This window comes from Drosophila melanogaster, chromosome 2R (assembly GCF_000001215.4).
Source record: "Drosophila melanogaster chromosome 2R".
Taxonomy (NCBI): Eukaryota; Metazoa; Arthropoda; class Insecta; order Diptera; family Drosophilidae; genus Drosophila; species Drosophila melanogaster.
In genome coordinates, this window is record NT_033778.4 from 15,823,521 (window position 1) to 15,839,461 (window position 15,941).

A 15,941-nucleotide genomic window follows, 5' to 3' on the forward strand; every position below is an offset into this window, starting at 1 on the left:
GTTCATTTCCGCCCCTGCGGCCCCAATCAATGGTCACAATAAAGGTTAATTATGTAAATGTCACACAGTTGCTACTGTCCGTCCACCATTGATTCCCATTCCCATTTTCATTTCCATTTCCCACCCCGATTCCCATACCGATTCCCACTGTGATGCGTATTTCAACTCCTATTTCGATTTCGATTCCGATTCCGAAACGAGCTCAAAACTCACAATTTAATGGTCTCGAAACGTTTCAATTTTTATTAGTTCACATTGGGTCCTAACCTGTTGTCGGGAGCGTTCTAAATGAGAACATAACTGCTTCTGTTGGCACCGCCAATTAACCCCTTCCTCCCCAGCCATGTGGCCATGTGATGGCCCTTCGCCGTGTTGCCGCTTTTTACGGTTTAATTGTGCCCACGACCAGAGACAAAACAGAGAAATCAATCTCGAAATGCGTTGACAAGTGAGGCCAGGCCAAGAGCATTTCGAGATTTCAGGTCCGCGGCCGAAGAGCAAACAGATATTGCGAGGAGTCAGAGTAACCCCCGAACCCCGAGGTGCATTTAAGTGCACCTTTAGGAAATTAACCATAAAAAATTGCTTCATTTAACAAGGCAGTGCGGCACTAAAAACCAACCCAGACAATGTACAAACGCAACGCAGAAGACGAAGCCAAATGCCAAAGGCAGCCGGAGAAAACCAGAGTGACGTTGGGTCACATCTTTGGGTTGGGGGGGGTCCAGAGGTTCTGGCCTAGAAAGCGGAAGCTCTGGACCCACTATTTCAGGCTAATTGGGAAAGAGGAAGTCAGGTGACAACGGAAGATGTGGCTTTATAAAGCTGAGGAACAGTTTCAGCCGACTCCTCTACAGCTTCATTAGAAGTAGCTATTAAGGTCTTAGAAGAAAAATCATATTTTATGAATCACAGAAGTGTTTAATCTTGGTAAAACAATGCCTATGGCATAAAATACCAAAATATATATAATTAAACATAATATGTATTCGCTTATTAAATTTTTTAGCGGACGACGTATCCTATTCACGTTTATTACTTATATGCATTGCCAGCGTCTTGTTTCCATGTCCGCCATCTTAATCCATAGAGTTTATCCGTAATTGAATGACATTAATTATGGTGCATGCTGCTGTCAAGCCATCACTATGACCATTACCATTACCATTCCCATCCTCAGCTGGGCAAATCCGCTTGGCGATTCCATTCCCAGCCCGATGTCGCCGCAATGTCAAACATTTGGATCTGCTAATCGCGTAAAACATAACACCATTACCGCCATAAAATAAATTTTCTGCCATAATATCTGTCGCACAGAAGGGCCTCGGATCGGTGAAATGTACACGACGACATCTTCTGTCCCATTCCGCATCTACGTCCGCGTCCGCGTCCGAGTCCAATTTCCAATGCCCCAACTGGATTTTGATTTATGCCGAAAACGCAGAGGCGAGCTGGGCAAAAACCAAAAACACAAATCAAACGCAAACAGCGCGACGAAACATTGCAACAATCCATGCCAGCGCTCTGCTCCGGCTGCTACTGCTACCAGCTCCTCCAGATACGACTCCTTCAGCTCCGGCCCCACGAATGCCGGCTAACAAGAGGAGCAACCAAGCGCTGGGCTATGCTAGCATGGCCAGCAAAAACGGGCAAAAGGCGAGAGCGAAATCCAAACGCGAGCGGCGCGCGCGTTTTTTGCCGCGCCAAATGTGTTAAGCAAAAACGCGTCTCTGTGTCTCTCCGAATGTCCAGACTCATTGATATTTCGAGCGCGAGCGTATAAAAATATTCTGTCGGCCCAAGATCCCGAGATCCCGATTCCAATTCCGATTCCGATACTGATTCTGATTCCAATCCTGGCCTGGCCTAAAAGTGTCGCCCGAGCGGGATCGTCGCTGCGATCAGCGATCAGCAGAAATCATCGTCATCATCATCATCGATCCGGCGATCCAGAGCCCTTCGACTTTCGTCGAATGCACTGAAAGAAAATATATACATAAGCTATATAACACAAAAAAATTTAAATGAGATTCCATGTTAAGTGCTTATGCCATTATTAATTTCTTATAATCATCTGAAACACTATAAACCTTCGAACACGAAACACCAATAGCTCATAAATGCTTGTTTGTTTTTTCTCCGTGCACAGTTTTTGCGTGGTGACCTCAGAGGCTGTCAGTCATAGTCATGCCAGGGCATTCCAATCTGGCCATGATCAGGAGTCTTCTTGTACCGATACCCCGGTATATGCCCTGCTGGCTGTGCATTCCTCGCCGTCAGTTTCCTTGCGCGCATCCTCAACGCCTTTTAGCATTGTTTATGAAGTGGAGTGGTGTGGAGTGGAGTGGAGTGCATTGGTTTCGAGTGGAGTGGCAAGGAGTGATATTGGCGATATTGGCCAGGATACGGAATCGCGGCGTGCACGTGATACAATTATGGCAGCGTGTTTTTTCGCATCGTTTTTTGTGCGCTTTGCATAATTTAACTGCGCGCAATTGTCGCGGCAATTATTTTTAGCCACTGATTTATTGTTGGCATATTCAGAGTAGTGGTCTTGGGAAAGTTTCTCGCAACTTCACACCTTCGCCCAGGATGGCCATGTCCAGCTCCCCCGGGCACCTGCTTTAAAATTCCACTCACATTGGCCGCCGGTGCCGCAACACCATGCCACAATGCCACAATGCCACCATGCCGATTCCAATGCCATTTTCGCACTTCCAGTCGCCGCTTCACTTGCAGTTGCAGTTGCAGTTGGCAACCATTGTCGCCTCCTTCTGGGGGCGATCCCTCCGATGCCTCCTCCGCGGGCGATCGATAGTTATGGTCGTGTCAGACATCCTGTAATTTCGCCATTCCCCCTCCTGCGGATCCAGCGTGTTGGCAACTTGTTGACACTTCATTGGCGCGCAAGTTAATTAAGAACGAGAGCCGCAGATGCCGACGACCACCGGCGAGTCGATGAAAAACACTTCATTTATCATTTAAATGGGCATCTTGGGTACAAATTACACGAATTTCGTAGCAGAAAATTTCGCATAATAAAGTATATTATTACACGAATTTCGAAGCATAAGCTTTTGCATCCGTTGGTTATGTTCAGCATTTCAGGATCCTTTTTAAAGCCTTACTTGTATTTTAAACCCATGAGCCATAATGCAAAACACACTGGTTTACTCAGAACATTGTTTTATTGTTGTATTTAAATATTTTATTATATTATCACCCCCTTGCAACATTATTCATAGCAATCAATGTGGATGGAACTTGGAATGAATACAATTTCACGGGTATTTTAATCGACTGAACAAATTCAGTTTAAGACATCATTATCAGAGATCCAGTTTAAGAGAGAAGAAAGTGAAAAGATCGTGTGACCACAGAAATTCCATCAATTCGAGTTCCAACTTAGATTAAATTAGTACTGTTTGAATGGGGCGTTTACGATTAAACTAGGTTGCTATATATACACAGATCAAAACTGGGTCAGTGGCGAGACGCACTCAGTGGATTTAGTTGACTACCTCAACGCTGTCTTCCTCCTCTTGCTCCTCCTCCGCCTCGGCGGGATCCTCATCCTCTGGCGTTTCCAAGGGTGGAGCAACTGGACTATCCTGGCTGCTCTCGCAGGAACTGGATTCCAGGCACTCCAGACGGTTGCTATCCAGTCGGAGTCGTTTCTCCGGCTTCTTGAGCAGTTCTTCGATGGAGTACGGATTCCGCTTGCGGCTGTGGCTGAGTGTCGATCCTGGTGAAGCCTCTGGAGCTGATCCGGCGCCATTTCCACCTCCAGAAGCGGTTAGTGAGAGTGCCGCCGGGGAGGATTTACCGGAGTCGCAGTCGCTAAGCGCATCGCCAGCCGCTCCGGGAGTCGAAAGATCGATGGAGCTCTCCGACTTGGTGAAACCACCCAAGGCGGATGTGGAAGATGCGGCCGCCGCTGCCATGGCATGGGGCAAATAGCCACCGGCATAGGGCAGGAATTGACCACCCGACGCAGCCGCCTGGGCCTGAATGTGAGCCTGGGTGTAGTAGAGCAGGGAGGGATTCCACAGCCAGTGCTTGTGTAGAGCGGAGTAACTCAAGTCCAGGCCCGAAACATTGGGGTTCAGGCCGTGACTGTGGCCATGTCCCATGCTGGGCGGCATTTTGGGAGCGGGTTTAATTGGCATCTCGCCGGCGGAGTTCATCATCAACGCCGGCGGCTTGGCGTAGCGTGCGATGGAGGGCGTGGCTGCCGGTGTGGGCGGAGCCACGGTTACCGGAGGAGGCGGAGCTTGGCCGCCATATCCATTCGATGGACCACTGCCCGCCTGATGAGCCGCTGCCGCTGCCGCCGCTGCAGCAGCTGCGGCATTCTGCTGACTGGATGTCATCTCATCGGTCCACAGACCGCTGTTGCGCAGAATCCGGTTGATGGAGCTGATCGAGGGCACCGAACTGGGATCGCAGACGCGCTGCTGCTGCAGCTGCTCGCGAATTTCCCACGCGAACATGCCGCTGTTCTCCTCCTTTAGCCGGATGATCTTCTTCACCACGGTGGGCGTGGCCACTTGCTGTAAAGAGAAGAAGTTATACAGTTTAGATTTATTAAGAAAACAATTATCTTTGAAAGTTATTGTGTCTCCATATGATAACCCTTTAATTTGCAATTATTGGTTTTTTGTATGTTATGTGGATAACAAGCATTATAGCTTCATTAAATAAGCATTTGTACTAGTGCTTGCTTCAGCCCGTTTCCAAATTTACTTGAATGGATTTCGGAATATCTGTAGATATTTTCGTAATATTCAATGATTAAGTGCATACTAAGAAAGGTATTAGATAAAATTTATAATATATTTATATATGACATAAACGTTAAAGGCCTGTTGCGTGACTGGATATTTATGGTTATAACCGCCAGCCAGGTGCTTTAAACCCCTTTATTCTCAGGTGTCTCTGGTTACCCCCGTTTTGTGGCCTACGACTAATTGCCGTGAAATTCAATTGTGCACTAAAATAAACCACGGCGCACTCGCAACAATTGCAAAAGCGGCCGACAGCGAGCGCAGCCACGCCCCCTTTAAGCTGTCATGTTCGCGGGAAGATTTGCATCGGACCCACATCCGTGTTGTAGCTGCTTTTGCATATGTTAATTTGTACGAGTGACTGAAAGGAAGGACCTTCCTCCCGTTTTTCACTGGCGCCCGCTTTTCACGTGTGACGCGGTAATTCATTAAAAATTCATAAATACGCTTAAGGGGGGTTTATCGAACGGTAGTGGGGGACTTAAGGGGTCGGAAGCCCCTCCATCGCGGCAAGCTTGCATGCCAGATCTTATCAGAAATCTACACGCGCGTTCGCTCTTTGCGGGCCACTGTCCTTGCACCAGCCCCGCCCCCTTTTCCTATGCATGCCACAAGGGGCACACGGGACGGGGGCAACTTCTTTATTGACCCAGCGTAGGTGTTAAATGCGCGTTTTGTTCGAGCGAGTGCAGAGCGCTTATTGAATCACCATGTAAGCGGGTGGGTAACCGACATGCTGGGTGTGGGGCGCCTTCCGACGTGTACATTGTGCACTTGGTGGGCGGTGCAACTACCGTTAATTAGGCGTTCTGTTCCGTCGGCAAATATCGCACCTGAACAACTGTTTCCGCAGTCGAGGGGAAGTCGCATTGGAAGGGGTAGTTTCACGGACTATAGCTGGTAAAATGCCCTTACTATCCATAAAATATCCCTTTAAAACCATAAAGGACAAACTATTAAAACCATCAGCCTAATTTAAGAAAATTCATTTCCCTTAGTTTAATCGATTTTATGAACCCAGGATCTACTTTATATTACTCACTTTTAAGACTAGCCCCTCTAGGATCTAAACATAGTGGGAACTCATTGAAAACTAACACGGATTCTTAATCTAGTCACAATTTAACTACCACCGAGTATGTAAGTACTTTGAAAGATCTCTGAAGCGAAGCACCCTGTCTGAACAACCTTTTTGCAAGTTTGTAGAAAATATAATAATATGCAATAAAACTAATACTTTAAAGAGCCCTATATATATACAATACCCGTCTGCAAAGCGTTTAGTATGGTGCGTATGGGTCGTGATTCGGTGTTATCGCGTGGCTCCGCATGGAATCGCTGATTCCATGGCCCAGTGCAATCAGCACTATCTTCGTGCCATTGTCGTCACTTTTTGGGGCCGTGAAGCGAGCAGCAGCGGCTTAAACGGTAGCAGGCACACTTGATTGGGCGTGCGAACCGCACAGGTGGCTCCAGCCAGCCCAATCCAGCCCCATCCAGGTAGCCCACTTCCCGGTTATCATCCTCGACCTGGGCAGGCGAGATTGATTTGCTGCGCTCTCTGCACTCGAACGCCCACTCCTTCACCGTTCACCCAACTTCCACTCCCACACGTGGCCATAAAGGCTGTCATCGAATGTCGAGAACATGTAAACTAGCTGCTGGTTACAATGCTTATCTGGGCTATCTGCTTTCCGTGTATCTGTGATACTTTATGGATTTACTGCTGTGCGTTTGATTTTTATATAATCGTTTGTTGATTTCATGCACCACAGCGGACCACATGTGGTTTCCCGTCCCCCCAGATCTTGTTACCATCCCCCATTCGCAATCCCGTTCCCGCTTGGAGCCCACTTACCTTGGTCTTGCTGCCGCCAATGGATCCCGGTCGAATGGAGCCCGTCTCATAGAAGCGAGTTAGAATTTTGGAAACGCAGCCTATGCGAGAAAAGCACAAAATATATTACTTTATCTGAAGTATAAGGAAGTCATATGTAATAAACTCACCATGGGAAACCAGAAGCTGGCGGGATATATCACAGGGCCTCACTCCGCACAAAGCCAAGTCGACGATCCTCCGACGAACGCAGTCCGGCAAAGGACGGCCATTCACAAAAACTCCGCCCAATTGGTTGACTCCAGCTTGACCTAAAGGATTGAAAGGAAGAGGATATATTTTAGATATTAATAAACTATATTTTTGCCTGGTCCCAATACGTACTCCTCACCCATTTAATATACATTTAAAGGCTTTGAAAAGAACCATCTTTAAGTTCGCTTTGAACAAGATTAACAAGATTAGCAGCTTCTTTACAGATACTTAGAAAGTATTGTCTTAAACTGTTAGTGTTAAGCCATATATTTGGAAGTAAATTTTGCTAGACAAATGGAGCTTATAGTGGGAATTAAAAGCGCCTAAGCCTCCCAATAGAGCGAATAAAGTCTGGAAGATTTACAGTGGGCACACGCGTCTGGGCCAAATACCCGCAGTTTGGCAACCGCCCTGTTGACTTGGCTAATCTCTTTCCCACCTTTCTCCCCTCCTATCAACCCGCGGTCATAAACGCAGGCGGCAAAAGTGCGCCAGTAATAACCGTGGCTCTTTGTGGGATCTCGAGTTTTTGGTTATTCAGGGGGGAGTACGTGAAATGGGGGACTGCGACTGGAGATGGCATCTGATGCTTTCGTTTAATTTCCTTTTGAAGTTCATTAGCGAGACTCACCTGTATGCGGCATGGCTGAAATGTGATCAACAATTCAATTCAATGCGAGCCAATCCAATCCAATTCAATCCGAAAGTGATTCGATACGATCCGATGCTATCGGTAGTCGCTCGCAGTCGCTTAGCCTCCGTAAAGTATTTTGGTTTATTTGCTGTTGGTTGTTTGTCTTAAGTCTTTTAATTTTTTTGTCTTTCGTCCCGTTGCTGCTGATGCTGCTGCTGCTGCTTAGTTAATCGCTGAATTTTAATCAAATTTCAAGCAAGAACGTCATAAAAACGCTTTGATGGATGTCGTCGTGGTCGCCGGGCTATTAGGATGCTCAGTCTCAGGCCCAAATGGCGTTGCTCGAACTGATGTTCGATGCTGGATGATGCTGGCGGCCCACTCCCCGAAGACTTTTTACGGCTTCCACGAATTCGGACGGCGTCCAGGCCCGGCCAGAACCGATCCGATCCAAGACCAAAACCAAAAACCAGTGAAAATCTAGTAAGGAAAATACATAAAACTTAATTATTTTATAAAACTACGCGGCCGAAGGTTTTAATGTGCAGTGGTTTATGTGCTCAATGGCCATGTCCAGTGACCAGTGACCAGTTACCACTGGCCATTGCCCAGCGCCCAGTGCCAGGGAGTATCTCAAATTAGCTGCTTATCAGGCACATTCCGAGCGCAGCGTGAACTGCTGGCCCATTATCGAGAAGGTCCCCCCCCCCCCCTCCATCTAGGCCAGGTCGCTATAGTCGTACTCCTAAGTATAGAGTTAGCCAGGCAGGGGTAACAATTAAATGAATTTTGGCCAATTGCTCATTTCGTTAAATATGCAACCGGCCCAAAAGAGATATGCAAATGGGCTTTCAGCACCACCAACTTGCGGCCGGTGGTTTCCGCTTCCTGTTTTTATTTTTTTTTTTTTTTTCTACTTAATGCTTTTTGGGCCAGGATTTGAGCCTGTCGCCAGCCTGTCAGAGGCATGAAAACGCGCTGAAGAACCGTATAAATCAAAAACTGTAACTGCCACTGCCGGCCGACGGTCCACACTTTGTCATGGCCATGTTATTATGGAATTCACATTTGATTTAATTGCCGAGCCCGGGAGTCCTTCGTCCAGCTCCCTTGCCGCTTTTCAGCTCGTAAAACCACCGAAATGCGCGTGTTAAGCCACCGAACCACCGCACGCACCACACACTCCCCCTTTGAAATAAAAAAAAAAAACGGAAAAAACACCAAACAGAACGAGAAAAAAAGAACTCGAAATTAAGTTGTTCATTAGGTTTTTTTTGGACCTTCTCAGTCTCCGTCTCAGTTTTTCGGTTACCACTCACCGCGAACGGGAAACTCGTGCTGGCCGTTAAGGCCATAAAGTTAGCAGTTGGCCCGGGGCCACGATTTGGCCGACAGTGCGATAAGGATTGCAAATCCACTCGGTTTTGTAGAAAGTGAAATAGACATTCCGGCCAAATCCAATTTGGCCGCAATGAAAGGGTTAATTTCCCCTCTGGCGTGCTGCTCGCCCATTTCTCTGGAATTTTTCGTGGCCCAATCGAGGCCAGTGAGCAGTCAAAACTAAATAGTTCCGGACATAGTAGCAACCCCTAGAAATATGCGACTATTCCACTTGCTTTGCCACTTCTACACGTGTTAATTATCAATTATTGGGTACGATCCATCCTTAGAATGCTGAAAAATGTATCTTGCAGAACACAAAAACCTAAATTTGAGGTATTACTTTTGGAAATATATCTAATCTAACTAACAAGCAGTGATCCAAAGTATCTGGTGAGACCAAAAAATCCCCTCTAATTTTAAGAGACCTTATAAAATGTGAACGCGTAGCAAAGGTTTTTTCCAGATCCACAACGGCTACAATTTTAAATGTTGAATGCGATCTTGAGGCCAAATTGCGAGTTATATATATAGGGATGTTGCTAATCTGGGTTCTCGAGAACCGCTTTCTGGTTTTCAGGGGGGATAATATACGAGTATAATTAGTATCTTCCCCAAGTGCTACCGATTTCTCCACAATCCTCAACTCGTAAGTCTCAATTAGCTCCGTGCACATGTCAAGCGGAACAGACATAAAAACCGATAGAAATTAGTTAAACATACAATAATTTAAATTCGTGCGATTACCGAAAGTGGAACCGACAGGTTGGCCGAGCTTCTGTTTCGGAACCCTCTCCCTTGATTTTATTTTTTATCATTTGCTGCCCCCCCCGCAGATCAATGGATCGATCGAAGCCAGAGCCAAGCGGGGCATTAACAGCCGCTAATTAAAATAAAAAAATTATAATAAAACGTACGCTTCACCATTTGAATATGATTAGCTTGCTCTTTCTGGACCACGCTTAAGTAAGTTGTCCGACGGCTCGTTGCCTCGTTGCCGATGGCCAAAAGCCCCGAAAGCCGGTGGCTTGGGCTTTGGCTTAGAAAGCACACAAGTCAATGGGCCATAATGGCAGCCAGAAACGACGGCATGACAAAGAATTAATTAGCATACGATTTTTGACTTTTGTCGCTCGCCGTGGTCGTGGGAAAACTAAAGTCTGGCCAAAAAGGCAGTCATCGATCGTTGGCAGTCTGGCCAACGATCGATTGGTCCGCTTTAAATGAGTTATCTCGGTGCGGCGGAAGTTCAATTGGCCGTAGTTTTGCATTGCAAATTCGATTCAGGCCATCCGGTGGCATCTTCCACTTCATTCACAACATGAATATTATTCGAATATTATTGGAATCGAATCTTGGCCGAAACTAACGCCGCCGGTTGAATGAAGATCGCCCCGTTTGGTTCCGTTCAGACTCGATCCGTTAGATCAGATCGTCGTTCATTAAGAAATAAGCCGATCGATGGCAGGGCGTTGGGTCTGGGGGGACGAGGTCGGACTTGAGACCGATGTGTCGAACTCGATAAGCAAATATCGTTATTAAAGTCTTTCAAAAACGCCGCAACCTGATCGGGAGCGACTCGATTTTTAATGATTTAGTTGTTGAGAAAGCAAATTATGCGCAAACAAATTGATTACGATCGTTTATGGTGGTCATTATGGGCAGGTCGATGGATGCGACCAGATCTTAATTAAGACGCCGATAAGTCATCGTCGTTAGCTTTTGTCAAGTGTTGGCATAATATTACGGATTAGAATGTGTCTGCACTCAAAATGCAATGTGTGCACTTTTCACCAAGTTCAATTAAGCTTATCTGGTCTCGAGTAGAAAACGAGATAGCACATCTGGCGTAAAATCCAAATCAACAAAATATACAATCTAAAAACTTGTCAGTGAACTAATAAAGTTGTCATCTAATTTCATTTAATGAAGCAGATTCAAATAAAAGCTCAAATTTATTTTCAGATCCAAGCAAATGTATTCTAACTAATTTATGCCAATAATAATGACAATTCGTTATAAACGATCTATGGAATATTATAACAGATACTTGAATCTGCTAGTTTTTTATCTTTTTATGTTCTATTTTTTATAATCTAGATAGCAAATGAACACTTAAACTTTACCAATTCAACATAACTTGGTGAAGCTCAATTTAAAAACGTTGTGCAAGCATAAAAGCTTGACCAAAAACGGATAATCTTCCATGAATAGTATCTTTCCTAGATGGTTATACTTTTGAAATATATAATTCAAAAGATGTGCTCACCTTAAACTTAGAGCACTGAATTCGCCGGCTATCCAATAACTTTGCCGCAACTTGGTTCGAATCCTTTGATCACTTGAGCACAACACTTTCCGCTCGAGTTTTGCATGCACCGTGTGGCTTATTCCGCGGATAATGGCCGATTACTCAGTTCGGAGGCGCGACGGCTAATGGCTTCTGTATGATTCTTATTTGGGAGTTCGGAACGCGACGCACCTTGTCACTCGACCGTCAAAAATTCGACTAACTGCACGCGAATCGCGGGACCGGCGCATCGATTCGATCAATTTTTGTGGCAGTGGCAGTGGCGGTAGCAGTGGAAATTGAGAGTTGGCTTCGTGCCTCGCCCGCGGTCCATCAGCCGACAATTTCTACTGAAGCGCCGCCAAGCAGAGCGGCCCAAAACGCCACCGAAAAGCCGCCGCTCACTAACACACTCGTAATACGCGGCCCGCACACACTGACACAAGCGTTCACGGACTCACGGACGAACCGTTTTTCTGGTGTAACCGGTTTTTCACGGCTGCGACGTCCGCGTCGGTTTCAGCCCCATTTGGCCCACCGCCAGCCAATGAGAGCCAATCAGAGAGCTGGCCCGGTGCGCATGCGTCGCACGCTGCGCCGACGGTGAGCTGCCATTGGCCAGATTCGGCAGCAGGGGTGGGGGCCAGGTGACACGTCCTCCGGGAGCGAAATCGACACGGGCACAGTGGGTCAAGTGTGAAGCTAGAGGCTAGTGGGCTAGGTCGATTTCAACAGCATAGAAAACCGCATTGAAATTAGGGGTAATTACGTAAAGCCACTATATTCAGAGAGTGACTAATACGCAGTTACCTTTGTAGATAAACATTGCTAATCTGGTTAGTTGATTAGTTGGTTAGTAGTAAAAATTGTGATGATACTCAAGTGCAGCTAACTAAACTATCTTTGTGATTTAAGAGTTCAAAACTTTTTAGGATTACATTGTAATATATTTGGGAAGAAAGGAAACCTTATAGAAGCATGATACCATGACCTTTTACATTAAAGCTACTTTGAAATGTTAAGAATGAGCCACCTGATTTGAAACTAATAGTTTAGTGTCAAAATTGTTTTTCTAACTTGGTACACAAACTTAATGTTATGAGCAAAAACCGAGCAAGTTCAGTACAATCCAGCTTGCAACTTTTGCTCCACTGTGCGATTGCATGACGTCCGTGCAGCCCGCCTTCGCTCTGTGAACGCTCTGGGGGTAGTAGAATTTGGTGTGGATGGTCGGCGAGTTCCGGCCAGAGAGCGTTGCGGCAGAGCGTAGCCTTATCCGTGGCCGTTTCCGCAGCCGATGCGTTGCCGTTGCAGCCGCGTTCCGGCCAATCGGCGGAGGCAACGCAGCACGCAAACGCTCTCACTCCCGCCCCCCGCCCACGTCCTGCATCGTGTGGTTCATAGAAACTGATAGTGTATGTATCTCGCCCACTCCAAGGACCCCATCCACATCCACATCCGCATTGTGACACTGCATAGCCGTTACCCTGGCGAAACAGCCACAGCTACGGCCACAGCTACGGCTCGTCCTTGCCCACCCGCTGGAAACTCCCGGGGGAGAGGAGGAGGAGGAGGAGTAGGAGGAGCGGCAGGAGGCGGAGGTCGTTGGGTGGGTGTCGGCGTTAAGTAACGCTCGGTGGTGCCGCAGGCGTTAATTGAATTCGACAATTGTCGCTCGGCATTCACAATTGGAAATGGATTTTCACTGCGACGGCGACTGGTGCTGAAAGATAAAGCTGTCACATTGTTTGTGATTGTTCCAAGGGAGGAGTCCGGATTATTGATCCATTCGAGGTACCGAACATGATGAATGGAAATTAGTTGCCATGACTAGGAAATCAATGGTCCCTAGCAGGGGGAACTCCTGATCCACCAAGACTGGCTAAAGCCTAACCCGTTTTTTGGAGCCGCGTGGCGTATGCAAATCCACTTGCTACCAAAAACCACAAAAACCTGTGCGAAAACATGCAAAATTCTTAGGCCCACTCAGCGCGATGGCTTTCCCATGGCAGGAGGATGGCAAGAGCTTGGCAATAGCTTCTGCTGGCCAGAGATAAAACTGTCACAAAGGCCGGGTTGCCGGTAACCATTTGCCATTTACCAGCCATCCGAGCTATCCGAGCAGCTGCCTCTGACTTTTCCCAGGCAACCAAGCGCGGCGTAATAAGATCAAGCGAGTCAACCGTGCGTGGTGGCATCAACACACACCTCTCTGTCTCTTTTGGCACAGAGTCCTTTGGTCCTTCAGTCCACTGGCCCACCCAACTGGCCACGCCCAACGCCCAGTATGCTTGTTCATGGGCCACCCCCTCCGCGGGTCCTTCAACGTGTGTCTTGCCCTATCTGACAAGGCGATTATGCGACCCGGAGCCTTTCAAGTGGCAGCAATTACCCAAACTCCGGGTCGGCGCGCCCAAAAAGCCAACTACGCCCCAATTAAGGCGCACACACACAAATCTGTGTGGGAAGTGCGTTTAGCTGGGCTGTAAAAAACTGTTAAAGGATACAACTCGAAGAGAAAGTACCCTATAATTCAAATAGATCAAGCTCGTTTCGTTGCAAACAGATCTCTAAAATGCATAGCTTTCACTAAATTAAAAAAAAATTAATTTAAAAATAATAATGTAACTATAATAATTTAAACGTTAATCCATCCAAACATGAAATCTAATTATATATGTATTAAATAATGATCTGACCATCTAATTAAAGACAAATAGCTATATAAATTTGGTACGTTTTGGAACATTAAATACATTATAGATACATTTTTCATGACTGTTTCTAAAGTAAAAAGTTTAGGTTACCAGTCTATGCAATATTTCATCATACCCTCCATCAAAGGGCATTCAAATGAGCAACGGAAGTGGGTTTGCTCCGGTTTTATTAGGCGGCTGCCAGGGGGTGCAAAAAACGAGCTGTAATGAAAAGGGGCGGGACAATCGGCTTAACTTCTTCCGATTGACTTGGTTTACCATGCGCCCAAATGCGATCGCAATCGCAGAACTTACACTCGCTTATATTGTAATTGAAATGGAATCCAGTTCGAGTTGTGGTATGATTTGGGTCCGGTTTTCGACGGAATGAGGGAAGCTGAAAGAGAGGCTGCTAGACGGACTGACACCCACATCAACTTTTTGCCTAATCAAATTATGGCCAAAACCCAAAACCCATCCAGCCAAAGGCGTCGCATTCCAAGATGCGTGCCACCGAATCATTAGGTGGCATGCTAAGAAGAAAAAAAACGAGGTGAACAGAAGCTGCTCCCGATTTGTTAGCTGTTAGCCGTATTTCTGGGCGGCTCGTGCCTGGAGGTCAGTCTGCGGGAATGACTCCGGGGCAGAGTCTAGATTTCATGGTCATTAATGAGCGGTGTCCGCAGGAATGCGCCTGGGAAACGAGCAAAAACTGCGATTTTGTAGCGTGGGCGCCCATCTAATATGAAATTAGTTGCCCCAAACCGGCGGCAAATTAGCTGCTGCTATTTTTTTTCTTTTTGCATTTCTTTAAGACGCTGAGTGGGTAAAAAAAAACGGAGCCTGGTATGGAATATATTTTCTAATTGCAGGGGCGGCCTAATTGAGGGTTCGCTTCGGGGCACCCGTTCCTTGCAATCAGCAGATGCAAGCCAAGTCCCGAAAATTGTCCGAAGAAGGGACATAAACAAAAAAAAAAAAGGAACAGATATTTATATATATAAAGACAAAGGCGATTTCAGTGTGTGTGCGGGTCGCCAAATTGGCGCAGGTTACGCATGTGCCTCAAATCATGAGCATTGCTGCCACGCGATGATGGATGCAGTCGGGCAGGTTGCATTGCAGCCTCGCCTCCTGAATCCCAATTCCCGAATCCCCGAATCCTCGCATTCTCCGATCCTGTTGCACCTTGCTTCAAGGAGGCGCGTGGCCCAAAACGAAACCGAAAAACAATCGGGCAATTTCGTAAGCACTTGCCGACAAACGATAAGATAAAAATGATCTAAGGATAATGTACCTTTTCCAGGAGTCGCACAACCAGCAGTAATTTCTGACCCCATCCAAAAGGACGACGTGTAGGTGGACAAAAGGGCACGCGATTTTCGAGTGCCATAAAAATGAAAACGGAAAACTGGGACACTCGAGTGACTGGCATGTCAGAGCCAATTAATAAAAACGCAATTTCCACAAATCGAAATTTTTATAGAGTTTACAGGGTTTTATTGATCCCCCTAGAGCAGGACATTCCACACCTGCAGAGCAGAGCCCTTGGATTGGGCGGGCCGATAAGCAAAATGAGCAATTACAGGAGAAACTCTGACAGGACTTTGCTGGCGGCGCTGGAATTGTAACATTTTCTCACATTAAAAGACGGGTCCTGCTCGTCCTGCTCGTCCTGCGCTCCACTGAACCCTGACGCACTCACAAAATGGCCGACGCGAAAGGCGGAGAGAGAGAGAGTTCTTCTGCCCCGGCGAAGAAAGGCATCCACCGAGGGTGAGTCCTGGCCCAAAAGTTTGCGTGCAAGAAGAGGCGGCGGAAGGACGAGAACCTTTGCTTGCGATAAATTAAATGTCTGACATAATTATGGCTAAATTGAAAAGGCAAGAAGAAGACCAAGGAGCTGGCTACAAAATACATATAGGGATGGGGAGAGGGAGACTTGGCACTTAAAGGACTCTGCTGGCAGAGGGACAGGACAGTTATTGTGCCATAAAAACAGAAATTATTTGATCAAACACAATAAACACGCCAGAGGCAAAGGCAAACAGCGAAGCTCGAA

The 15,941-nt window shown here is 46.7% G+C and overlaps 2 protein-coding genes across 3 annotated transcripts in view; one reads left to right on the forward strand and one right to left on the reverse strand.

The window, feature by feature from the left end:
* The window catches only part of tun (tungus), a 61,646-nt gene that overhangs the window by 29,521 nt on the left and 16,184 nt on the right, over positions 1-15,941 (forward strand). The window lies entirely within an intron of this gene.
* On the reverse strand, positions 3,173-11,535 carry Poxn (Pox neuro). Of its 2 annotated transcripts, none has more exons than NM_001274087.1 (5): positions 11,163-11,535; positions 7,511-7,993; positions 6,795-6,935; positions 6,646-6,725; positions 3,173-4,553 (listed from the first exon to the last, which is right to left on the reverse strand). In NM_001274087.1, exons 2-5 carry the CDS (start codon positions 7,521-7,523, stop codon positions 3,510-3,512), a joined length of 1,278 nt encoding a protein of 425 aa, NP_001261016.1. In that variant the 5' UTR covers positions 7,524-7,993; positions 11,163-11,535; the 3' UTR covers positions 3,173-3,509. The 2 variants fall into 2 exon arrangements, with proteins under 2 accessions (NP_001261016.1, NP_476686.1); NM_057338.3 differs by having other exon boundaries at positions 11,163-11,397.

What these genes read in the sequence shown, in the direction of transcription:
- Poxn (NM_001274087.1), bottom strand. An exon ending in CCAGCTTCTGGTTTCCCATG is followed by an intron (nt 6,726 to 6,794) that starts GTGAGTTTATTA and finishes TTTCTCGCATAG; the next exon opens with GCTGCGTTTCCAAAATTCTA. An exon ending in TTGGCGGCAGCAAGACCAAG is followed by an intron (nt 4,554 to 6,645) that starts GTAAGTGGGCTC and finishes TTCTCTTTACAG; the next exon opens with CAAGTGGCCACGCCCACCGT.